A 27,295-nucleotide genomic window follows, 5' to 3' on the forward strand; every position below is an offset into this window, starting at 1 on the left:
CAGCTTCAGCAAGGTACGCCTGACTGTTTAGAAGCTGTTGCTAAGCAACAGGGTTTGTTGCCAGATACGGAGCTCAAAATCTCCGTATGTTTCAACATTACCGCTGGTTTGTCCGGCAGTTTTGATGGGACGGCAACAGCTCGGTCCCGTCGGTGCCGGATAGCACAAAGTTTCCTGTACTGTGGATAAACTCCTGGGGGGAAACACTGACGAATGAAAGTAAGCTTAGGTAATGTTACTGATGCCACACGTGTTTTACAGGTGTATGTCCATCCCAGTGACGATGCGAGCAATCCGCCGAAAAGCTGAGACCATCCAAGCAGACACACCAGCCTTACCCCTCATTGCAGAGACTGTTGAGGACATGCTGAAAAGGAATCCACCCCCAGCCAGCAGTCCCGGCTACAGCACGCACCTGGTCAACAATCCAGAGAGTGGCACCATCACTCCGACGAGCACCTTTCCCGGGCCCATCTCCACCATCTTCAATTTAGGAAACATGGGCGTGAAGGAAAGGCATGAATCGGGGCATGGGGAGGATTCCTTTAAAGTAAACCAGAACCCCATCCTGACAAGTTTACTGCAAATTACAGGGAGCGTTGGTTCGTCCATTGGTTCAAGCCCTACACCACCCGGCCATACACCACCACCAGTATCTTCCCCTGCAAGTAATACCAAAAATCACCCCATGCTCATGAACTTGCTCAAGGACAACCCGACCCAGGATTTCTCAACGCTGTATGGCAGTAGCCCTTTGGAGAGACAAAACTCCTCTTCTAGCTCACCTAGAATTGACGTGGCTTCAGGCAGCACGAAACAGAAGAAAAAGAGGACGAGGTCGCAGACAGATAAACCCAAGCAACAACAGACTGAGGAGGACTTCCAGAGAGAACTCATCTCCATGGACTTTGATGCTCCTAACAGTGTTTTTGATGTAAACCTGGCTGGAGATACTTTGGACACCCCACATATTACTCCTGCCCCCAGTCAATGTAACACACCTCCTACAACATACCCTCCGGCAGTGGTGCACTCGCAGCAGTCCAGTATGCAGAGAATGGTGCGGCTGTCTAGCACAGACAGCATTGGAGCTGATGTCACGGAGATTCTGTCTGACATAGCAGAACAGACTGCAAAGCTGGCCACCACAGGGGACAATTGCCAGTCCATTGAAATGCCTATCCGTGATTCTTCAAGCTCTTCTCATTCTGCTGTAAATAGTACGTTTGATGCAGATGTTTTTCAGGCTGAAAGTAACGAGAACACGTACACTGATCCTGCGGATTTAATAGCAGATGCTACTGCTACTCCAACCAGTGACTCTTCGAACCAGTTTTTTCCCGATGGAGTAGATTTTTTATTAGAAAATCCAAGTGGGAACAATTTTGTGAGTGGATATTTTGATGAGAACAGCCAGGGTGGCGATGTCGATGACATGAAGGGTTTTCCTTCACAGGTGCTTAGCTCGATGAGTGTGCAGGTGATGAGTGGTGATGCTGGCGATCGCTCCAAAGGGAGCAGCCATACAGACATGGTGGATTTCAGTATGTTTACAAGTGGCAGTAAATCTTTAGGAGCATCCGATGGGATGGAACACAGTGGGAATCAGAGCCCTTTATTGAGCACAGTGGAGATTGGGAAAGTGGACAAATCTCAAAAACAACGATCTGCTAAAGAAGGAAATGGGAGCAGCAATTTATCAGGGATGGGCATCGATGGAAAACCTGGGAAACGCACTCGGACACCGTCGAGTGATGGGAAAAGCAAAGAAAAGCCTCCAAAACGCAAGAAAACTGACTTGGAAAGCAAGTCCCCATCTCATAGTGTGTCGAGTCGCCCTTTCACGCCACCAGCTAGTACCACTGGCTCCAAATCTCCTGCGAGTTCGGGCCGGTCACAGACACCACCTAGTGGCGCCACGCCTCCGATCCCAAAAATTACCATTCAGATTCGCAAGGAGATGGTTGGCAAATCGTCTTCGCATAGTCCGTTTGGGCCAGGACCTTCATCCAGCAGTAAAAGTCACCACTCTCATTCCTCCAATTCCTCTTCCTCTAGCAAAGTGAAAAGCAACAAATCTGAGGGCTCTTCCAGTTCCAAAATGAGCAGCAGCAGCCTTTATCCAGGGCAAAGCAGCGCCAGTTCTGGCCAGTCCAAGAGTTCTTCTCAGTCCATGGGAAAACCCAGCTCTTCCCCAGTCACCAAGCACGGGTTGACCAGTAGTAGTAGCTTGAGTTCCAGCAACAGTAGTAGCAACAAAGTGAAACCTCAAGTTAAATCATCATCTTCCCTGGTTAATCCATCTGGAGGAAAGCCCAATGTGTCTCCCTCCCACTCAAGACCTTCAGGAAACTCAGACAAACTATCATCGCCATTGAAGCCCATTCCAGGAACTCCGCCTACAAAAGCTAAATCTCCAGTCAGCTCTGGCTCAGGAAGTTCTCACATGTCAGGGTCCAGTTCCAGTTCAAGCATGAAACAGTCCTCTGGTATGGCATCCTCCAGTTCTTTGAACCAGAAGCCTCCAACCTCCTCATCTTCCTCTGCTTCCTCAATGTCATCATCTCAAAATGCTCATGGAAATTTAGTCAAAGGAAAATCTCCTAGTCGAACCAAGAAACCATCTTTGACTGCAGTGATTGACAAATTAAAACATGGTGTGGGTGGCGTAGGCGGTTCGGGTACAGAAGACTGTCCAGATGGTCAAATGGCTACAGCAACAATGCCGTCCACTCATAGCATGCCATCCAAACACAATATGTCCCCTGCAGATTACCAGGGAAAGCGAGAGAAGAGCGATAAAGAAGGCAAATCCAAGGTCTCTGTCTCGGGTAGTTCAGGTGACAGTGGAAAGAAATCTTCTGACTCCAAGAATGGTGGCGGCACTGGTGTGGCAAAAATTATCATTAGCAAGCATGATGGTGGTTCTCCAAGCATTAAGGCCAAAGTAACCTTGCAGAAGCCAAGTGATGGCAGTGGTGATGGTTTGAGACCACAGATAACTGGCGCAAAAAACTATGGCTCACCATTGTTCAGTGGTTCCACACCGAAACACGAACGCTGTTCACCAAGTTACAGCAAGTCTCCTGCCTATACCCCACAAGGTGGAGATAGTGGCAGTGAATCGGGATCGTCCTTTGCTGAGAAATCCCACCAGAACAGTCCGAGCTCAGATGACGATATCCGGCCACTCCCCGAGTACAGTTTAGAAAAGCATAAAAAGCACAAAAAGGAGAAGAAGAAAGGGAAGGATAAGGATCGCGACCGTGACAGAGACAGGGAGAAGAAAAAGTCTCACTCCAGCATCAAACCAGAAAGTTGGTCAAAGTCTCCTATTTCAACTGACCAATCCTTATCTATGGCAGGGAACACATCCCTGAACTCTGAAAGATCATCTCGCCCTAGCCCGGCATTTTTAATTGGCGACGATGATGACCTCATGAACGTGGCTCTGATTGGCAACTGAAATGAAGTACATTGTTCTTAAAGCACGACAGTCAATTGTACGACTATAGTATTTTGTTTCTAATTATACGAGGTTCTTGGCTTTAAGCTGGTAACTCGCTCCGATTTTGGAAGATGCCTCAGATCTGCCATGCCTTTATAACAAAAGTTTTCAAGGTGTTAAGTTTGTCATTATTTTTGATGTCAGCAACCACTTATCAAACAGTGTATGTGAAATGTAACCATTTTTTGTACACGTTTGAGGGAGTGGGCTTTGTCAAGTTTTACATAAACATTTTTTGTCTTCCCTTGCTATTGGTGGTTGAAGGGGGCAAGATCAAAACCAAGTTGTTGGGTGGTGGCCTCGTATGAAGACTCCCCTCCCCCAAACCAAAGGGTTGGACTCAGAACAGTCTTAGCAAAGATTTGAAGCTCCTAAACCTGGCTCCATCCTATTTGTGTTTGGCTCCCACATTTTACAACTAATTTTAAATGACCGAACACGATTTTAAAATCAAAGGAGGCTTTGTGTGCTAAAAGTCTTTCATATTTTTCAAAGAAATAAGATGGCCTGTGTGCATAATTTTCTCCTTGTTTCCCATCCCACGTGCAAAAGATGGTAGATTTTATTTAACTATTTGCAAGGCCCAGATTCTTTTACATAAAAACCTAAGATGCTTTTAACATGCTTTATTTTTAACTATTTATTAATCTCTTAATTTCAGAATTGTTCCTGTGTTTATTGAAATCATTTAACAGCTTCTAAAGCTTCTTTGTAATCCTTTTTGAAGTCAAAAATTGTACATTGCTTTGAATACACAGGTTGTACTGCAATTCCCTTTTTTCTTGCATTTTTGTGAAGAGTAAGAATATGTATTATTTGTATTAATACTTTGAGGCTGATGGATTTGTTTATTTGAAGTATCTTTCTGCCACCTATCAAAATTCAAAGTTTGAGAATTTGTGTTGAAATTTTGCTTCCTACTTCCTCCCAGTTTCATACCATGAGTTGGACGATAAAGGAGTCTGCAAAGAAACCACACGGGTAACCATCCCACCCATTATCTGAACACGGAACTGGCCAAACTTCCTAATTCATCTACCAGACGTTTAGTACATTTGGCATAATTTTGCGCCTTCAGTCTAACCAGTGATACGTAAATACCATGTTCTCCCTTTTGCCCTGATGATAGATTGTTAAATGATGCTTACCAGGAGACCATTAATTAGTTGTATGTAGATGCTGTTCCCAAAAACAGGGAGAGAAACCTGACGAGGCATCTGCTACACAATGCCTAAAATCCATGGCAATAACTCTTTACACCCCCAGAAGAAAAAGGCAGTTGGTACTAAAATGGAACAGCACTTAATTGGAAAACTTAAGAGGTCACATTCTGACTTCACATTCTTGGTGCCCTTGCCTGCTGGGAGAGTGAAGTCAGAAAATGACCTATTTAAGGTAAGTTTACCGGAATAGTGAAGCATCTTTAAAACACTTGAATCATCCATACAACAAGACCATGAAAAACGTAGGCCAGTGCTCAACCTGGCCTTGTGCCCATGCATTAACTAGCTGGATGGAAATTTCAATTAGAGATCACAGGAATGAACACCAGGGTCCATAATTGGGCACCCTATAAAGATAAGAACAAAAGCTTGCTGTAGTGTTCTGACACCAGATTTTAGTAAAAGCTACAGATCTTTCTTGCAAACCATGTAAAACATTTAAGAGAGTATAACATAACTGCACTAACTTATTTTCCATCCACCTCAAAGCAAATATTGGAGTCTTGCAAATTAAACTTGATATCCTGAATAGTTGTAGAATTGTTCCGATCTCAACGGTGGTTCAGATAATGGAAGGGTCTTTTCCTATTGCTCTGCGTGTTGTTGTCCAATTTGGTCAAAGAAATCAATAAATAGATTTGCCAAATAGAGGTTCATGGGCATTTTGCTCAATTGGTTAATGATTTTGATTGATGATAGATGGTGAGGGCAGCTGCTGAATGTACTGGACAGCTGTGAATATACTGCGACCAGAATCTAATAAGTTGTAATGTGCACACTGTGGGAACTTCTTACACTATGGGCGTGGAAGGAAGACTTAACAGTTGCGGATCGGGCACCCATTATACACCCCACCTGATTTTTTTTTTTGTTACTGAAGTCAATGGAAAAGAAAATCGTGTGGGGTGTATAACAGGCAAGTGATCCACAGCCACCAGTCTTCCGCCCACACTCGGTGAAAATTATCCCCATTATCTTATAGCAGTTCTTGACTACTAGTCCCAGACCAACCCTAAGAGTGTTTCATTTCCTCTTCCCATTAACCTAATCAGCTCAAATTCTCTTATCCAGTGTACATTTGTTGCATCGATGTGTCCTCGTCATCCCTCCCTATTTCTCCAGTCCTGAAGGCACTGACTCTTACGAGGGTAGGGTTACACAAACACCGGCTGCCCACCATTGCCTCACCCAAGTAGCCGTCTTCTGTAAGCCATGGCAGAGTATCAGCAGGCTCTTGAGCGGTGAAAAGCAGTGTTCCAAAGCCCAGTCCTGTTCTTGGCCTAACATCCCACACAGTTGCAGTTTCCAACAGATACCACAAGATGGTGATCAGGAGTGGGAGCCCTGGCTGACCTTTTCCCTACCCAGGCCGTTGGCGCTGTGACACCCCAACAACCACCCTGGATGAGATTAGCGCACTCAGCAGAGACTGGGAATCCACCCTGTATTTTATTGGTTAAAGTAAGTTGGCATGCATTTTGTGTTGGAGTACCTTAGAGGAAATTTTTTTTTGGTGAGAGAAGTGGATTGTGGCTGTTTCTTCATGAAGATACAGATAATTCCCTGTTATGAGGAAATAAAATATGCGTGGGACTTCCATCAGGTGCCATTGGGAAGTATCTCGTACAGGATTGCCGACTTTCATTAGTAAAAAGGCAGAGGTCGGGTACAAATAGTTTTTTTTTAATCAATCAAATTTGAAGAAACATTGACAGTATTAAAGTATCAAAAGTTAATCCACACTGAGGAATGTTTTCAAAGTATGAAATTAAGTCCTGTCATTAATGACAGCCTTTATTAAACCTGCAATTTCCAAATACAAGAGCTTTCATTGGTATTGTTTCTGCCAGCAGAGTGTTACAGGTTAAAATTGCATTGGGGTTGAGATGTACAAAAGCCACAATTTTAGCAACAGTCTACTTCATATTGCATATTGCAATTACGAGACTGTTGGGCACTGTTAACAGGCCTGAAACTCTCTTCAAGGAAAGCGTCATGCAGATGCTGCGGATTTCTCAATTACTATGTCTCGCGCACCCGGGCTAAACACCATTGGTGTGATACCAAATTATCCAAGCAGAACGTTACAGCACAGGAGCGGGCCACTTGGCCCATCAAGTCTGCGCCAGTGGTTTTCGCCACGTGAGCCGCCTGGTCTGCTCGCCTGCTCTTTTCTTACACCCTTCATTGTCCCTCTTTTTTGAGCAACTATCTAAATCCCTTTTTAAAACAAATTGATGGGCTCTGCTTCAATAATAATCTGACAAAATTCCACGCACCCTCTACAAAGACATCTTTGCTTTAATCCTTTGAGATTATTTTAAATCGGTATAACTCATGGAATTAAAATGGAAAACGCTGGAAGTGCGCAACTGGTCGGTCAGCAGCTGAAAGGGAAAAATAGGTTCATAATTTGGGTTTGGACAGTTTGCCTGAACTGATGAGCTGTCCCACCCACTACTCTTGACCCAGTTTCTCTTTCAGCTGCTGACTAACCTGCTGGGTAGCTCCAGCATTTTATGCTTTTATTTAGATTTACAGCGTGATGGTTTTCCTTTTGATCCCTTCTACAACTCATGGATGTGACTATGGATTTTGAATCCGTTCCACTTTTATAAGTATATCGCCAAATTATTGGGGCCAGACTACTTTTATTCAAAGGGCAGGAGAAGAGCACAAAGTATCAGTAAAAATATTGAGTATTAAATACAGATAATCTTCAATCGCGCTAGGTGGGGATGCTGCCTCAAATCTCAATGGAGGCCTCATTTGTTAAATAAAAGGTGACTGAAAAGCAAAAATATATTTCTTGATGTATTGGAATTTTAATTTAGCTGGACACATTGATGTATAATTTACATTTTCCCAGTGCTTTCATGTGGTGTTCTGTGTGCCTGGATAGTTTGCTGTAAAATAATGCTCCCAATAGCCTAGTGGGTAAATGTGCTACCTTGTATAAAGCTAAGCCATACACCCCGGGTTTCATTCCTGGTCTATGCTGAGTTTTAACTGGTCTTAGCTGTGGCTTTGGTGCCCCTCGGCTTTAGGGAGCAGAAAAATCAGCCTTTAATTCCTCATCACTGCTCAGTGACCCAAGCCAGAAAATGTGTGGGTGTCGGGCAAAGACAGCTGCAATGTGCAACATAGTCAAGACCCAGGCACTCGATCTAGGCCCAAATGAAGAATGGCCACATGGTGATGTACTAGAGGGCACCCTTGAAACTACCCCAGCAAGAGTCGGTGCCTACAGTAACAGCAGAGAAAACTGGGGAGGGGAAACTAATTTAGAATTCCTGTTCTAGAACTAAAGATTACATTTCCTCTTCTCCACCCCCCCCCCCCCCCCCCATCCTGCTGATCAGGTGGCCATTTTGAAGTGTTCATAGGTTGCTTGTGATTGGTTTCCTGTGTATATAAAAAAGAAAGTCAATGTGTGATTTTTCTTTTAAATTATTTCCAGAAACATTGAAATATTTGGTTTAAAAAGAACTGTATTTTTATACATATTTTGGCATAACACCTTGTAATTTCTCTCTGTACAGTGATCTCGCAGTATGGCGGCTAAGGTTCCCAGTGTTTGCCTAAAGCAGATGTAGGTAAAGAAAATGGGTTGGCTGTTTCGTATTTCATGGAGTAACCTTTGCCTTTCCTTTCCAGCATGTAAATGATTTACGAATTTCCTCTTATTTAACATAAAGGCTAGATTTGTGCCATACTTTTTGCGAAATGTAAATATTTTTCTGTCGCGTGCATCGTAATGGAGGATGTTTGCAGAAAAAATATACTGGTGTTATTGTTCATACTTGGAAATAAAACATTTCAGCAAGAGTATGTGTGTTTGTTAGAATTCCATTTGCAGGGACCTCAACTGGATACTGGGGTGTTGCATGTTTCTACCTTGATTTGTAATTTTGATGATCGTAGTAATTACACATATTGTTCTTTTAAAATAATGTGTGGAGAAGCTGGAGCTGATTTGGAGCACACTGTCCTTTCACTTTTGATACTTGGGTTTGACTGCAGCCCAGACTATTGGAATTGAAGGCTTTCAAGGATCTGTGAAGTACATTTAGAATCATACAGCATAGTAGGAGGCCTTTCAGTCCATCATGCCTGTGCCGTCTCTTTGGTGGAGCTATCCAATTAATCCCACTCCCCTGCTCGTTCCTTGTAGCCCTGTAATTTTTTTTCCCTTCAGGTATTTATCCAATTCTCTTTTGAATGTTACTATTGAATCTGCTTCCACCACCCTTTCAGGCAGTGCATTCCAGATCATCATAACTCGCTGTGTAAAACAATGTTTCCTCATGTCGCCTCTGGTTCTTTTGTCAATCACCTTAAATCTGTGTCCTCTGGTTACTGACCCTTCTGCCACTGAAAACAGTTTCTCCTTATTTACTCTTTCAAAATCATTCATGATTTTGAACACCTCTATCAAATCTCCCCTTAACCTCAGCTCTAAGGAGAACAACCCCAGCTTCTTCAGTCTCTCCACATAACCGAAGTTCCTCATCCCTGGTACCTTTCTAGTAAATCTCTTCTGCAACCTCTCCAAGGCCTTGGCATCCTTCCTAAAGTGCGGTGCCCAGAATTGAGCACAATGCTCCGGTTGAGGCCTAACAAGTGTTTTATGAAGGTTCAGCATAACTTCCTTGCTTTTGTACTCTATGCCTCTATTCATAAAGCCAAGGATCCCACATGCTTTTTTAACGGCTTTCTCAACTTGTCCTGCCACCTTCAAAGTTTGTGTACATACACCCCCAAGCCCCTCTGTTCCTTTACCCCCTTAAAACTTGCATTTATATAGCGCCTTTCACAATCTCAGGACATCCCAAATCGCCTTACAGCCAATGAAGTACTTTTGAAGTGGAGTCACTATTGTAATATAGGAAACACGGCAGCCAATTTTCACACAGCAAGCTGCTACAAACAGCGATGTGATAAATAATCTGTTTTTGTGATGTTGATTGAGGGAAAAATATTGGCCAGGACACCGGGGATATCTCCCCTGTTCCTCTTTGAAATAGTGGCGTGCGATCTTTTATATCCACCTAAGAGGGCAGACGGGGGTCTCGATTTAACGTCTCATCTGCAAGACGAATAAAGTTGTAATTATCTGTGAAGTACATTCAGTCCCTGGTGGGCAGATCTGCACTGCACAAGATTACCGTTGAAGTGGTAGTTTTATTTTTGGCCACAAGGTTGGCTGATGTGAGCCAAGTTGAAGAGCCACGTTTGGACAGTAGATGATCCTACAATTTGTGTGAAGGCACATTGTTGCGACAGAATAAAGGAGCTTTACTCTGTCTAACCTGTGCCTCATCAGCCCTGGGAATACTTTATGCTGAGACTTTCCCTGTCATTGAAATAAGTCTTAAGGGGAATATCAGTGGGGAGAAGAAAGATGTACATTTATATAGCAATTCATCCTGTCTCTCAAATGTCCCAAAGCGCTTTGCATACAATGTTTGAGGTGCAGTCCTTGTTTTGCAGGCAACTGTGGCAGCCATTTTGTGCACAGCAATATCTCTCAAAAGGCAGTACGATGGATGACCAGTTAATCTGTTTTAGGTCAGCACACCAAGATAATGGGGGGAAAATTCAGTTGTTTGCGCCTCCCGTTGGCGCCTTAAGAGGGCGCTAATGAGGCGCAAAGCAACTAGCGCCCGAGCGCGGCGATGTTTGCGCCGCTCGCGAAATTAACGACATTTTGCGGCGGTGCTAAACACTACCGCCACGATCTCCTGCGCCGGCAGATTGTGACGTCAGTCGAGTGCGCAGCGTCCTGGACCGGATATTGAGTGGCGCCCCCCTGCCTTACCGCCTGCCGCTAGCAACGACAGGTTGAGGGGAGTGTTTTGCTGTCAGAAAGGGACTAGGAGCGCTATTTAAAGGCGACCGCTTCCTGCCTTTTTTTGTCAGTGACATTTTTGCACCATGCATTCTGAGAGAGAGACACACTTCTGGAGAGATTCAACGCTGTGTGAAGGAGTTTTGAGTACTGAGCAGCACTTTGCAGGTTCATTTTGATTTGCCCTTCCTTGCTTCGCCAGCGCTCTGAGGTAGTGCCTTGCTCCTTGGCCTTTGCGCCTTAAGACAGGTGTGAAGCGCCTGATTTAGCGCTCCAATCACCTCCAGGGGCGATAAAAGCTGTCGGAGGCGATAATTAGCGCCAGGCGCTAGCACGGCCGATAATGGCGCCCCAAACGGGGAGATACTGAATTTTTCCCCCAATGCCTTCCAAAATAGTGCTGTTGACCTTTAAGTCCGTCTGAGCCACTGTGACGGGTATATGGGGCCTTGTTTTAATGCTTCTTTCAAACGGTTGGGAGAGAGGCGCTCAGTGTAAAGTATAACCTCCAGAGCAATATTTGAAAGCAGCTTTAGGAATTCTACCACATCAGATCACCTGAGTCAAGAAGGCCCTTTCAAAAGTTGAGTTGGGATTACTCTCCTTCATGCTGATCTAATCAAGCATTCAAACAGGTTATTGTGATCCAGAAACAAAGCAAATAGATATAGGCCTAGAAATTCGGTGGGCTGCGCCACCAGTTAGCGCCTAGAGAGGGCACTCAGTGGCTTTAGCGCCACTGGGCACGCCTCCCGCGAAATTTAGCGGGGAGCTAATGGCGTTAGCCTGTAGCACAGCGCCGCCACCGATGACGTCATCGGTGTGCGCAGCGCCTCGCTGCTGCCCCGAACGCGATATTGGGTTGCGCCCCCCCCCCTGTACTGCCGGTCGCAAATCGCGACCGGTTCACGGGGCCTACCTGTGGCGGTAGTGGCGCAAATTCAGGTGGAGGTGTGCGGCGGCCATTTTTTTCGGTGGCCGCCTGCCAGCACCTCCGCGCCGCCCTCCCCGGCCTCCTAACCGCCCCCCCCCCCCCCCGGGCAGTGCCGGCTGTGTCCCGAGAGCCCGGCACTTCTCGGTGCCGGGCTCTTTGCCGGCACTCGATCGGTGATCGCGCTGGTGCAGGCCCCTCCCCCTTAAGAAGGGGAGGAAGGCCTGCAGTACCGCAGTGCACGCACGCTGCGATATTCAGTTTCAGCGCCCCAAGAGGGACACGGGGCGCCTCGAGCAGCGCCCCGCGTCCCTCTTGGGGCACTCAAACTGAATATCGCGTTGGCGCTCCCGGCTCCGTCCGGGGCGGGACTTCCGGCACCCAGGCGAATTTTTAGCCTTGCGTGTCTCAGCTTCCAACACTTCCGTCGGCAGCGAGTTCCAGGTCCTCACTACTCGCTGCGTAAAAAAGTTTTTCTTCACTTCCTTCCTAAAGTGTGGTGACCAGAACTGGATGCAATACTCCAGTTGTGACCTAACCAGCACTTTATAAAGATTCAGCGTAACTTCTCTACGTTATGGAATTAGAAAGTTAAAATGGTCAGTGTATTGATTTCTTTGTGGGTTCAATGACGAGACTTTTATGAAAGAGAATGTCTTTTAATCTAAAGTATGTTCAACTCTTTATACAGCATTTACAGGAGACATCATGTTAGAAATCCATCTTAAATGAAACTGAAACCAAACTCCTCTGCTTGTCTCTCACATGACCTCTGCTGGCCAGGCATAAGTAATCAATACCTGCAATTATGCTGGTAAGGCATGATAATCAAACAGGCAAATAACATCACTATTTGCTGATATCATTACAGTCAGACCAGCTCCTGAAACAGGAGCTATATAACAACAAGCTGGATGGACTGAATTGCTGTTTCATTATCCCATATTCTTGTGCTCTGATTACATTTGGGTGTCTATTTCTTCAATTGAAACAAACTTGATAGCAGTTGATCCATGTTAAACCAATCCAATAATAGTTAACCAAATATTCTGGCAATAGCCTGAGTGAAGTGCCGCATTGGTTGATGGCCAATTAACTCTTCACAGATCACAGAAACCCCACAGTGCAGATAGAGGCCATTTCGGCCCATCGAGCCTGCACCGACACATATCCCACCCGATCCCCGTCACCAACACATATCCCACCCTATCCCCGTGTATTTAATCCCCCTAACACTAATGGTCAATTTATCATAGCCAATCAACCTAACCCGCACATCTTTGGACTGTGGGAGGAAACCGGAGCACCCGGAGGAAACCCACGCAAACACGGGGAGAATGTGCAAACTCCACACAGACAGTCACCCGAGGCCGGATTCGAACCCGGGTCCCTGGCGCTGTGAGGCAACAGTGCTAACCACTATGCCACCGTGCTGCAGTAGATCAATGAATGGTGATAAATAAACTTGAATTATATATCCTGGACCCTCAAACGGGAACATTTCTCTATCTCCATAATTAACTAAAGAAATTGTAGGAATGGGCAGTTTTGAAACATGCAAATTCTGCAAATGCAATTTTGTTCTCGTGTCATTAATGATGGAGAAAAATATTTTTTTTAATTAAAAGAATTCCTCTCCTTGTCCTTTTTGAAGCACCAATCATGACATTACATTGTTGTAACCATGGAGAGTTCCTCTTCGATGTCAGTTTTGGTTATTTGCAAAATGACCTTAGCTTATCTTAGCTTATCTGCAACCAATAGGCACTTACTGACCTGTGCAACCAATAGGCATTTACCGACCTGTGCAACCAATAGGCATTTACCCACCTGTGCAACCAATAGGCATTTACCGACCTGTGCAGCTAATAGGCATTTACCGACCTGTGCAGCTAATAGGCATTTACCGACCTGTGCAGCTAATAGACATTTACCGACCTGTGCAGCTAATAGACATTTACTGACCTGTGCAACCAATAGGCATTTACCGACCTGATCAACCAAAAGGCATTTACCGACCTGTGCAACCAATAGGCATTTGCCGACCTGTGCAGCTAATAGGCATTTACTGACCTGAGCAACCAATAGGCATTTACCGACCTGTGCAACCAATAGGCATTTGCCGACCTGTGCAGCTAATAGGCATTTACTGACCTGTGCAACTAATAGGCATTTACCGACCTGATCAACCAAAAGGCATTTACCGACCTGTGCAACCAATAGGCATTTGCCGACCTGTGCAGCTAATAGGCATTTACTGACCTGAGCAACCAATAGGCATTTACCGACCTGTGCAACCAATAGGCATTTGCCGACCTGTGCAGCTAATAGGCATTTACTGACCTGTGCAACTAATAGGCATTTACCGACCTGATCAACCAAAAGGCATTTACCGACCTGTGCAACCAATAGGCATTTGCCGGCCTGTGCAGCTAATAGGCATTTACTGACCTGTGCAACTAATAGGCATTTACCGACCTGTGCAACCAATAGGCATTTACCGACCTGTGCAACCAATAGGCATTTACCGACCTGGCAACCAATAGGCATTTCCTATCTGCAACCAATAGGCTTCTACGTATCTGCACCCAATACGCAGCTGTCCATTGGTGCAAACGGAGTTACCTATCTGTGCAATGGGCAGTTACTTTTAACAGCTTACATTTAGAGAATGATGCGAGTTCAGTCTTAAACTGAAAGAACCAAGATTAAACATGTCCTAGCATATGGATAGTGATGACGACAATCCTAATGTAGCACTGCACTGTCCCACACACACTGTGCAATTAAAATGCACAACTCTGGAATATTAAAGAGAGGAAGAACTTGCATTTATATATTCCTGTTTGATATGTTCCTGTATGTAAACCATTAAAAACTTAATTTAAAAAAAATACATTCTATTAAGGTGTTTTTCCATCGCCTCCTCAGCTGAGATTCATGTTCGGTTCAGTGCAGATACCCTTTGCCAAGAATCAGTGGGGTTGGAGGGACAGTTCCTAAAGGTTACCAATTTGCAGTGGCAGTAGCGACATAGCACTTTGTAAATGTGCCATGTTGTCTAATCGCTGCTAATATTGTAAAGAGAAGTTTCCTGTTTGCGAACAAGATATTATGATAAGCACGGTGTAGATCTGACACATGGTCCGTTGACGAGACAGCAGGTGGTTCCTGGTACTTTCCATACATGGGCAGCCCTGCACGGTTGCATAACTCTCCGCATGAGAATACATTATCAGCTTATGAAGCAACAAATTTAAGTACTGGAGGTGCCGTATAGGGGGGAGAGATTTGGCTCAAGAGCCGATAGAAGATACAGAACTACCTTTCATTCATCAGTTTCTCTCAAACTACATTTAAGGGAAAGCTGGATAAGTACATGAGGCAGAAAGGAATAGAAGGATATGCTGAGGAAGGTTAGATGAAGTAAGGTGGGAGGAGGCTTATGTGGCGCTTAAACACCGGCATAGACCAGATGGGCCGAATGATTTCTTTCTGTGCTGTAAAGTTCTATGTAATACGTTCTATTCTAAGGGAGAATAGTTCTTGCCATAGAATCGAATCAGAAATTTACGGCATAGAAGGAGGCCATTCGGCCCATTGTGTCTGTGCCGGCCCAAAAAGAACTACCCAGCCTAATCCCACTTTCCAGCTCTTGGTCCGTAGCCCTGTAGGTTACCGCACTTCAAGTGCTTATCCAAGTTACATTTTAAATGCGATGATTGTTTCTGCCTCTACCATCCTTTCAGGCAGTGAGTTCCAGACCCCCACTACCCTCTGGGTGAAAAAAGCCTCCTCAACTCCCCTCTAATCCTTCTACCAATTACTTTAAATCTATGCCCCCTGGTTATTGACCTCACTGCTAAGGGAAATAAGTCCTTCCCATCCACTCTATCTAGGTCCCTCATAACTTTATACACCTCAATTAAGTCTCCCTTCAGCCTCCTGTTCCAAAAAAACCCCCAGACTATCCAACCTTTCCTTATAGCTAAAATTCTCCAGCCCTGGCAACATCCTCATAAATCTCCTCTGTACCCTCTCTAGTGCAATCACATCCTTCCTGTAATGTGGTGACCAGAACTGTATGCAATGGCCTAACTAGTGTTTTATACAGTACAAGCATAACCTCCCTGCTCTTATATTCTATGCCTTGACTAATAAATGTCATTAATTCCTTTGGAGCCTTTCTTCCTTTTCCATTTGCTCTGCAAAGCCATCTTTTTTCTCCTGTTCTCTTCTCTCCTGAAGATACACCAGGCAAGAGGCCATTCCACAGGCTTGATCCTAGATAATAATGTGCATTCATATAGCACCTTTAAAATATCCCAAGATATTTCATAGACAGGGAGGAGAAAATTGATAAATGAAGGAATGCAAGCAACGATGGGAGAGATGACTGAAAGCTGGGTTAAAAAGCTGGGGTTTGGGAAGGTTTTTACAACTAGTGAAGTCGAGGGGTTTAGGTAGGAAGTTCGCGAGACTAGGACTGGTAGCAGAAGGCTTGCCACCAATGATGGAGCAAGGGGACCTGTACACAAAAGGCAAGAGTTGGAATGACACTGGAGCGGATAGAAGGCTGGAGGAGTTTTCAGAGATAGGGCAGGGAGAGGCGATGGAGAGATTAGAAGGCAAGATATTAAATTTAATACACTGGGCGCGGGGACCAAAGTTGATGAGCAAGAACAGGGTGATAGATGAGTAGGGGTGGATACAGAGGGGTGAGTTTTGGACAAGTTGAGTTTTTGGAGTGTGAAGGCAAAGAAAACATTGGAGAATCAAGTCTAGAGATGACAAAAGTGTGAATAAAGATCTCAGAGGCAGTGGGGCTAAGATAGCGGATGAGGCAAACAATGCTGTGCATACGGAACCAAAGTTTTGGTGATGGAAAGGCTGCAGGATTTGAACCTCAGCTGTAGGTTGAACAAGATGCCATGGTTGCACATAGTCTTTTCCAGCCTGAGCAAGTGTCAGGGAAAGGAGTGAGGTCAGTGGCAAAGGAGCAGAGTTTATGACCATGCCAAAAACAATGGCTTTGGTCTTCCCAGTATTCAGTTGGAGAAAATTTTGATTTATCCAAAAATTATGTTGCCTTGGCAATCATATGGCCAGAAAAAGCAGTAGAGGTAGAGTTGCGTGCCGTCGGTACACATGTAGAAGCTGATCCCCTCCCTGCAGATGATGTCACCAAAGGACAGCACGTAGATGAGAAAGAGGAGTGATTGAACAATCGATTCTTGGGGGACTCTGGAGATGGTTGTAGGGTGGCAGGAACAGAACCCATTGCTGGAAATCTGCTGAGTGGGGGAGTTTATGCAAAGGGTGAGATTGAGTGAGGATAGGCAGTGTGTTAGGCTATGTGGGGGCAGGGGGGGTGGAGGAGGAGGATTGAGGGTATCACTGCTAACACAGATCCTAGTCCCACCCAAAGTTTGTACTTCATAACAAAACTCCTTGAATAGTGATCAAAGCATGCCCAAGTTCTTTTTGCTCCTCCCTGCCCAGGAAGTACTGTGGCCACTTGTACCCTGGACCCTTGGCCAGCTGTACTTAAACCAGCTAACTCTGGGGGGGAAAAAAAGAGCTTTCATTTATATAGCGCTTTTCATGACCTTGGGATGACCCAAAGCACTTTACAGCCAATGAAATACTTTTTGAAGTGTAGTCACTGTTGTAATTTAGGAAAAGCAGCAGCCAATTTGCACACAGCAAGCTCCCACAAACAGCAATGAGGTAATGACCAGATTATTTGTTTTAGGGATGTTGGTTGAGGGATAAATATTGGCCAGGACACTGGGGAGAACGCCTCTGCTTTTCAGATGATGCCATGGGATCTTTTACATCCATCTGAGAGGAAAGACGGGGCCTCAGTTTAACATCTCATCCAAAAGACAGCACCTCTGACAGTGCAGCCCTCCCTCTGTACTGCACTGGAGTGTTAGCCTGGATTATGTGCTCAAGTCTCGGGAGTGGGTCTTGAACCCAAAACCTCCTTGACTCAGAGGTGAGAATGCTACCACTGAGCCAAGGCCGATACCTCGGTGCAGACCAGGGCTGAGCCTGGGACCTTTCTGGTCTGCACGGTTCAGTTCTATGCTGGGCAACAAGTTTACTCACTCAGGCATTGAGAAATGAAAACAGAGAGTTTCATAGCTTGTGTTATCCTGTTTGCTGGTTGGAGACATCCACATAATTCTGGGTTAGCAGAACCTGACCACAGGAACCATGTCTTTTTTGGTACACAGTCCCGGTCCTTAAATTGCACAATTAGCAGCTGAAAATTATTTTGCCATCTTTCTAAACTTCCTCCTCATCTTTATTTATTTCCAACCTTCCGCTCTGACTGTGGGTGTCAGACTGGCACATCAATGCTAAGACGGTGAAGGTTGCATGACCCTGGACTCTTGCTGGTTGTTTTTCCCAGTCTGTGAACTGTTTTGATGATTACTTTTCTGGTTAATAGATTCACGGGTTTTAAAATTGTATCTAATCCACATTTGCTTCTTTTCATCTGAGAACTAACAGATTTACCGACCCACACAATTTCCTGAAAGCTTGTAGTTGTTGTGAGCTTTGAGATTTAGTTTGCTGAGCAGGGAGATAGCATCTTGTGTGGCCTGGAGGTTCCTCTTTCATATGCCCCCCCATATCAAAAATTGTATGTATTGCCTTAAATAACCAAATGTTATTTTTTAAACTCTCACCAGCAAGATGATTAAGCTGCATTTTAATGATTTTTATTCTGACTCTTGTACTGTTTTATTTTGTTGTGTCTTTGACGAGTTGGAGGATCACATCCATCAAATAATTATGTTTTTGAACCCTTTTATTTTTGGAGTTTTTGAATTACATAATGTTAGATCTGGGTATCTTAATGTTGTGGTCTTCTATAATCAGACAAAAGACTGCAGGGAACGATCAACAGGTGTTTACTGAATGAGGGTTCAAACTGCAACTGACTGTACAGATCACTACTCGGGGTTTATATACAGGTGTGGTCACTGCCGGTACCACAGGATACAGGAGCTGTAAAAAGCAGTTCTCCCCCTTAAAGGTACATACATTACAATTCCTCCCCTTTTTAGATTAACAGTACCATAACACTCATTTAACAATTAAATATCAAACTAATTACAATTAACACTTTTAACATGCAACATTAACTGAAAATAGTCTATTTATAAATTCAGTCTTTGGGGAGGCTTCCTGATTCTTTCTGGATAACGCCTTTCCCGAGTGTCTCGCTCTTGGTGCAGAGGCAATTCTAACACCCTGTCGTCAGTTGATTCATCAGCTTCCAATGCTATTGTTTCTGAGGTAGATGCGACCTGTACGTCGGGTTCCTCACCAGGTACGTATGGCCGAGACATGGGGTTGACTCGTTCCTGTGACTCTAGGATCTGGTCAGCATGGCGTCTCACAATGTTCTCCCAACATCCACTGTGTACATTAATGGCCCCTGCCGTGTGCATATCGTTCCTGGTTGCCATTTCTCTGTTCGGTAGTCGCGGGCCAAGACTGGTTGCCCTACATTGAAGCTCCTTGTCGGCTTCTCATTGATGTGCTGGAATTGCTTATTCTCAACATCTCTTCATACATTTGGTCTGAGCAAATCCAGACGAGATCTCAACCTTCGGTTAAAGAACATCATGGCCGGGGCCTGGTTGGTGACTGCATGTGTCGCATTTCTACAGGCTAACAGGAAATTGTCCACCTTATGCTGCAGTGGAATGTTGTCATCGCACATGGCCTTTACTGCTGTTTTAAAGGTTTGTACGAACCTCTCAGCCAATCCATTTGTGGCTGGATGATACGGGGCGGATGTGTAATGCCTTACCCCATTCCTTTTCATAAATCTTCGAAACTCTTCGGACATAAACTGTGGTCCGTTATCAGAGCAAATCTGCTTTGGCAATCCGTTCCTGGCAAAAATGGTCCGTAGGACTGCAATAGTTTTCTCTCTGGTGGTGGAGGACATTTTGATCACCTCAGGCCATTTCGAGTGCGCATCCACGGCTATTAAAAACATTGAGTCCATGAATGGACCAGCAAAATCAATATGCACCCGTTGCCATGGAGATGAGGGCCACTCCCATGGGTGTAGAGGGGCATGTGGTGGTGCATTTTGGACCTTCTGGCATCCTGAGCAGCTTTGTGTCAGGTCCTCGATTTGCTGATCGATCCCCGGCCACCACACAGTGGCCTAGAAATTCAGTTGCGTCCGCCAGCCGTTAGCGCCATAAGAGGGGTAGATTTCCAGCGCTAGGCACTTAGCGCCCGGGCGCAGGCCGATCTGCGCCTACGCCCAACTTCAGTTGACATTTAGCGCCGGCGCAAAGTGTTTGCGCCCGCTCAGCTGCGCGCGCAGCTTATGACGTCATTTCGTCGTGCAACGCTGTTTGTGCGCCCCAAACCGGAAATTCAGTGGCGCCCGCCCAATGTGGGCGTGGCGCTGTTAAGAACTGTGAAGTGGAACGCAGCAGAGGCCCTGCGGGCCTCGGGGAGCGCTAATTAAAGGGCACTTACACTGAACTATAAAGGCCAGCCATTTTGCTGCAATGACTTTAGTGCTTTGGATTTCTGGACAGAGACCAAGGAACAGACCTTCCTGATTTGGGACAACATAGGAGAGGTATTTTTGGCTTCTGGCCAGAGCTTGGAACTTTCACTCATTGTGATTTCACTGTTTGCAAGTTTATTATGGGGGCTGCATGGGGTTCCAACCCTCAGTTCCAGCATTATGTGTGAAGGGCTCGCAGACGCTGTGTGAGGGGGCCAGCCATGCCTAGACGCAGAGGGGCCATCAGGCGTCGGCAGCGTAGGCCTTACCCACTCAGAGAATACTGGCAGCAGGTGTCCTATCTCACCATGACTGCCGCGCATTGTGTTAAGAGGCTGCGCTTCAGAAGGGAGGTGGTTGCAGAGATCTGCCAGCTGCTTCACAGAGATCTGCGTCCACAGCTGATGTGCAGGACGTCTCTGTCGGTGGAAGTGAAGGTCACGGTGGCTCTGAACTTTTATGCAAGCGGATCATTCCAAGCCGCTGCTGGGGACATAGTGAACATTTCCCAGCTCGCCGTGCATCGCTGCATCCGGCAGGTCACCGATACCCTTTTCGCAAGGAGATACCAATTCATCTCCTTCCCCATGACCCTAGAGAGGCAGGAGCAGCGTGCAGTCGGATTTGCCAGGATCGCCGACTTCCCCATGGTGCAGGGCGCCATTGACTGCACGCATGTGGCTATGCGGGCACCTATCGACAATGCCGAGGATTACCGCAACCGGAAGGGCTACCATTCCCTCAATGTACAGCTGGTGTGTGACCACAGGCAGCGCATCCTAGCTGTCAATGCCCGCTTTCCAGGACGCAGCCACGATGCATTTATCCTGCGCCAGACTACTGTGGCTGACATGTTCGAGGCACAGCCTCCACCAAGGGGATGGCTTATTGGGGACAAGGGCTATCCTTTGTGTACATGGCTCATGACCCCGCTCCGCGCGCCCAGGATCCCTGCGGAGGAGGCATACAACGAAAGCCATCAAGCCACAAGGAACATCATAGAGCAAACGATTGGCATCCTCAAGCAACGGTTCCGCTGCCTGGATCGTTCCGGCGGATCTCTACAGTATTCGCCGGATAGAGTCTCCCAGTTCGTCGTCGTTTGCTGCATGCTGCACAACCTGGCTATCCGCAGGACTCGGGCACTGCCACCTCACGTTGGACCACCACCTCAGGAGGATGAGCAGGAGGACCATGAGGAGGAGGAGGAGGAGCACCAGCCCAGGAGGGAGCCACAAGGTCCAAGGGCCGTCTGCCGGCGGCTTATTGAACGGCACTTCTAGGCCCCCTGTCAGGGAATGGCTTGTGGCAATGAACGCACCTGAATGCAGCCGCTCTGCAAGCCCTCAGCCGGTTAACGCAACAACCACTTGAAACATGACACCTGGACAAGCTGAATAAATAAAAAGCTTTATTTAACAAACTCAGGGCCCTTCCCACATGAAACAGAGAAACAGACAAGACCCCCAAAAAACAGTCAAAAACATATCTCACGCCCACAACCTGGGGAGGAATAACAAAACTTGTCAATAACATTTGCCTTCATCCTCGGCCTTCCCAAAATAAGCCCCCCCCCCCCTCCAGAACACAACCACCCCCATATAAAAAAACATTTACCTTCATCTTCGGCCTTCCCAAAATAAGCCCCCCCCCCGCCCCCCCCCCACCCAGAACACAAACACCCCCATATAAAAAAAACAGTTGGCAACACACTCTACTTGGTGGGCCGAGAGGGCGAGTCCTTGTGCAGGCTTCTCCGGACCCTGCCCGACCTGTTGCTCCGCCTCAACCTGGGCCCTGTGGGTGTGGCAAGGCTGGGGGAAGGCTCCTGAGGGACACACTGCGTGACGGCAGATGCCCTTGGGGGTCGGCCTAGACGAGGTCCAGCCCTGGAGGGGCCGGCTGCTGACTGCTGCAGCTGTGGCTGGGCAGCATCAGTCTCTGCATCAGCTCGTCGCACCTTGGCTGGGGGAGTGGCAGTGGTGGCTGCAGCAATGGGGGCAAGCTGGCTGATGCCAGGCGCTCGCTGGTCGCCAGAGACACTGGCACTCGGCCGGGCTGGCACTGCAGCAAGCGCAGCAATCTGGTGGAGGCCAGACCGCTGTGCTGCAGCAGGGCGGCGGGTGCCCTGGCGATGCTTCCGTGACACCACGAGTGTGGCAGAAGTGAGTGCCCGAACTGCCCTGGTCTGTGCCCGCATCAGATCAGCCAGTGTCTGCACGGCACCACTCATGAACTCGCGACTCGCGTCCTGTGCTGCCGCGAGTTGGTCGACACCCCTGGCCTGTGCTGCCGCGAGTTGGTCGACACCCCTGGCCTGTGAGTCCCCGAAAGCGGCCACACTATGAGCCAGGGACTCAATGGCCTGAGGCATCTGTCCCACAACCCCCATGAACTCGTTGTGGCGCCGCTCCGAGGCCGCGGACATTTCATCAAGGAGGCGCACCTCCTGGGCGAGGACCGTCTCCGGACTGGAGGGCGGACTCTCCCTCTGGGGAGAAGGCCGCCGAGCTGCCCGACCCTTCCCGCGTGCCTGGACGCCACTGGGCCCAGCAACTGCCCTCCCCTGCAACACTTCCCCCCTCTGGGGAGAAGGCAGCTGTGCTGCCCGACCCTTCCCGCGTGCCTGGACGCCACTGGGCCCAGCAACTGCCCTCCCCTGCAACACTTCCCCCCTCTGGGGAGAAGGCAGCCGTGCTGCCCGACCCTTCCCGCGTGCCTGGACGCCCCTGGGCCCAGCAACTGCCCTCCCCTGCAGCACTTCCCCCCTCTGGGGAGAAGGCAGCCGTGCTGCCCGACCCTTCCCGCGTGCCTGGACGCCACTGGGCCCAGGAGCTACACCCCCCTGCAACACTTCCCCCTGGCTCTCCTCCAGGCAAGACGTCTCCCCTCCATTGCCATCCCCTGGCACGGATGAGGGTTCCCCCGATGTGCCGCCTTCCTCTTGGTCCTCGTCGTCCTCCTCTTCCGAGGGACTGGCACTCTTAGCTTCATGGACCTCCTCCTCACCAGCTGAAATCAGGAAGGCACAAGAGTAGCTTTAGAGTGAGGACAGGGCGTCAGCGAGGGAGGCATGAGTGGTGGCATTATGCGCATTGGTCGGACAGTGGCAAAGGATGTAGATCTGAAGCGCAAGGGGAACGAGAGAGGTCCAAACAGTCATGTCCTTGCTATTGGGGCCCAGCACAGGGTCCGCATCACCAATAGCAACGGGGCCAACCACCCGGCCACGCATGAGTCGAGCCACGCGCTCCTCCAGCTCACTGAGCTCCTGGAACTGGGCACGGCCTCCCCCGGTGACATTCCAGCTCTTCATATTCTGGGCCAGCTTGGCCTGCAAGAGAAAGGATGGCCTCTAAGTACAGTGTGGTGCCCTGTTGTTGTGTGCACTGCCTCCCATGGTGGAATAGCTTGGCCAGTGTGGTGCCCTGTTGTTGTGTGCACTGCCTCCCATGGTCGAATAGCTTGGCCAGTGTGTAAAGTGCAGAAAGTGCTATTGATGATCATGCCAGTGCCATAGCTGCGGGAGGAGGGATGGCCATTAGGCCTTTGAGGTCCCTTTGCCCATAATGTGAGGTGCACATGCAAGGATGAGGAGGACGCTGGAAAGGCTACTCACCTTGACCAACCGAGTGAGGTCGTTGTACTTCTTGCGGCATTGGTCACCAGTCCTGGGGACATCGCTGGTGGCTGACACCCTGTGGGCGATTTCCCTCCAGGCTCTCCTGAACTGCCTCCTGGGAGCCTTCTTGCCACTGTCCGGGCACAAGATCTCTCTTCTCTTTTCCAAACCCTTAAGCAGCACCCACAAAGCAGGCTCTGAGAAGCGCTGCGCTCGTTCACGGGCCTTCTGCATGGCTTCAGGCGCTATTTGGGTCCACCAGCAGTGTTGAGGCCTAGCTGCAGGGCTCCACTATCCAGGGCGTGGCAGCAGACAAAGTCGACCCTTCCCCCTTTAAGAGCTGGCCGGCGTCAGGGTGTCTGCTGTCAATCAAAACATGACCGCACCTGCGCTGCGCCCGGCCTCGGCGTTATCAGTCCGCACCGCCGGCTTAGCGCCTAAAGATAGGAGTGCAACGCCAGTTTCAGCGCTCGCCCAAACTCCTTGGCCAAATCTACTGAATTTCGGCGAAGTGGCCTACACTTTCCAGCGGGCGCTAACTTTAGCGACCGCCTGACTTTAGCGCCCCAAAAGTGGCGCGACTGAATTTCTAGGCCATAAGCCCTAGCAAGGCTTTTCATTTTCACCCCTCCCAGATGACCTTCGTGAAGCTCATTGAGCACTCTCTCCCTTAACTTGGGTGGAATTACCACTCGGGATCCACACATCAAGGTCCCCTGGCATACTGACAGCTGTTCTCTTCTGGATGAGAATGCTGGCAACAGTGAGTCGCCATGTGCTGGCCATCCCTTCACCGTCAAATCATATACCCGAGACAGCGTCGGGTCATTTCGGGTCTCCTTCTCTGTACCAGCGTTAGTTACTGGCAAGCATTCAATTATAGTCGAATGAAATATTTCGACAGGATCCACTGCTGGTGCTTCCTCCGCAGTAGGCAGTGGCAGGCGTGATAGCCCATTAGCGTTTCCATGCTGTTTCGTGCCCTTATACTCGATTTCATATTGGTGCGCCCCTAGAAAAAGGGACCATCTTTGTAGCCGTTGCGCAGTCATCACCGGAACACCCTTCTTTGGATTAAAGATGGAGACAAGTGGTTGGTGGTCAGTCAGCAAGGTGAACTTCTGCCCGTGCAGATAGTGATTGAACTTTTTCACTCCCCACACTAGGCCGAGGGCCTCCCTGTCAATCTGGGCGTAGTTACACTCGGCTGAGGTTAGTGACCGAGACGCAAAGGCTACTGGCCTCTCCGAGCCGTCTGGGAATTTGTGCAACAGCACCGCTCCAATGCCATAGGGTGATGCATCACAAGCCAACCGGATTGGTAGTGCTGGGTTGAAATGAGCCAACACCTCTTTTGATGTGATCAATGCTTTGCTCTTCTGGAAAGCTCGTTTACATTCGTCACTCCACTTCCATGGTACCCCCGTTTGCAGTAGGGTGTTCAGTGGGTGTAGTACGGTAGACAAATTCGGCAAGAAGGTGTAGTACGGTAGACAAATTCAGCAAGAACTTATGGTAGTAGTTCACCAGCCCGAGGAACGACCTCAGTTGTGACACATTTTCCGGTGCTGGAGCCTTGACTACTGCCTCAATCTTTTCAGGGGACTTATGTAACCCCTCTTCATCAATAACGTGGCCACAATACGAGATCTGCTTCTGGAAAAACTCGCATTTGTGGCGATTAGCTCGGAGCCCATTTCCTTCAATCTAGTGAGCACCTGCTCCAGGTTGGCGAGGTGATCACTGTCATTTTCGCCCGTGACCAGGATGTCGTCCAAATAACACTGGGTCCCTGGAATCCCTTGCAGGACTTGTTCCATTGCCCTTTGCCAAATAGCCGGAGCTGATGTTACCCCGAATACCAGCCGGTTGTATTGGTAGAGACCTTTATGAGTGTTGATCGTGAGGTACTGTTTCGAGGCTTCTTCTACCTCCATTTGCAGGTACGCCTGGGCCCGATCCATCTTAGGGAAGCGTTTCCCTCCAGATAGCGAGGCGAAAATATCTTCAATCCGCGGAAGCGGATATTGTACAGTGTGAAGGACTGGGTTCACTGTCACCTTAAAGTCCGCACAGATGCGAACCTTCTTTGGTTCCCCAGGCATATTACTCAACGACCTCTTAATTACAGGAACGATGGGTGTAGCCCACTCGCTCCAGTCCACTTTGGACAGTACTCCTGAACGTTCCAAACCTTCCAGCTCTGCTTCGACGGCTGGGCGGATCACATAAGGTGATCTGGCCTTAAAAAAAAAAAAAAAAACTTTGGGCTTGCATTTTCCTCTATTTTGATCGTCGCTGCTATGCCTTTTAGTGTTCCGAGTCCCTGCTGGAACACTTCTTGTGCGTCAGTTAGCATTTTTGACAGTCGTCCAGGTGTGACGTCGTCATCCTTTTTGGCATCTACAGTCAGTGCTTGTATGGAATGCCAATCTAGCTGTATCTTCCGGATCCATTCACATCCTAGTAGTGGTGGTCCTCCATCTGGCAATACATATAGGTCCATTTTTGGTGTTTCCTTGCCGTTATATATAACGTTCACCCTTATTTTTCCTTTGGGGTAGACTTTTTGCCCCGTGTATGTCTTCAAGACAATCTTTGTATCTCTCAAGGGTATATGTGAGAATAGCTGCTTGTAGTCCCTTCAGTTTATGTCTGTTAGGGCTGATCCTGTGTCCAATTCCATTTTCACTTGGACTCCTGCTATCTTGAGCATGACCCAGATAGTTTGGTGATCCTCTGTTTTGATCACATTATGTAGTTTCAGACAACCCAGCTCCTTGCTTCCAGAGTCTGTATCACTCTTCTGTTCGTCTGAACTACTCTCCGTCACCTTATGTACCTTTTTGTACTTCTGTGGAGATTTCTTGTTGCTAGTTTTCTTTCCCGACCTGCAGACTCTTGCTATGTGTCCTACTTTTCCACACTGTCTGCACACTTTGTCCTTGAACCAGCAATCATTATGGTCGTGTGTTGTTCTGCCGCAGCGATAGCACTTCACTGTTCCGTATGACATTTCATTTGTGCCATATTCTTGCGGTCTCCGTTGTATCTCTGCAGCGCCCCGTGCGGCTGCTTCGTGTGATACTGCAATGTTGAAAGCCTTGTCCAGCGTAAGATCCTTTTCTGATAGAAGCCGTTTCTGGGTTCCTTTACTTTGAAGCCCACACACAAACTTGTCCTTTAAAGTATCTGCTAGTCCCGTTCCAAACTGGTAGTGTTTCGATAGCTTGCGCAGTTCCGTTAAATACTCAGCATTACTTTCATCTTTATGCTGGTTCCTTTTGTGAAACTTAAATCTTTCTGCTATCAGCAGCGGTGTGGGGTTTAAGTGGTCCTGTAGGATTGACACTATGTTTTCAAAATCCTTTTCTACTGGCTTCTCTGGGTTTCTAGGTTTCGTAGTAAGCCATACGTTTTTGCACCCATTGAATTCAACAATACCAGCGCTTTCTTGTCATCTGGCACTTCATTCGCCTTGCAGTATGCTTCTATGCGTTCGACATATGTCGTCCAATCTTCGACTTCATTGTCGAACGCTGTGATACTGCCACTCTTCGGCATTTTTGGGTGTGGTTAGACTGGCTTAAAATGGCGTCTCCC

The 27,295-nt window shown here is 47.6% G+C and overlaps 1 protein-coding gene across 1 annotated transcript in view; it reads left to right on the plus strand.

Moving 5' to 3' along the window:
* The window catches only part of med1 (mediator complex subunit 1), an 87,897-nt gene extending 79,338 nt beyond the window's left edge, over window positions 1-8,559 (plus strand). Inside the window, exon 17 of the mRNA XM_085966557.1 lies at window positions 262-8,559. Within this exon, the coding sequence (XP_085822683.1) occupies window positions 262-3,466 (3,205 nt within the window). The 3' untranslated portion in view covers window positions 3,467-8,559. The remainder of the gene's footprint in view (window positions 1-261) is intronic.
* The last annotated feature ends 18,736 nt before the right edge of the window (window positions 8,560-27,295 follow it).

Source organism: Somniosus microcephalus, chromosome 24, assembly GCF_052327205.1.
Source record: "Somniosus microcephalus isolate GS21.2 chromosome 24, FLI_Smic_1.0, whole genome shotgun sequence".
NCBI lineage: Eukaryota > Metazoa > Chordata > Chondrichthyes > Squaliformes > Somniosidae > Somniosus > Somniosus microcephalus.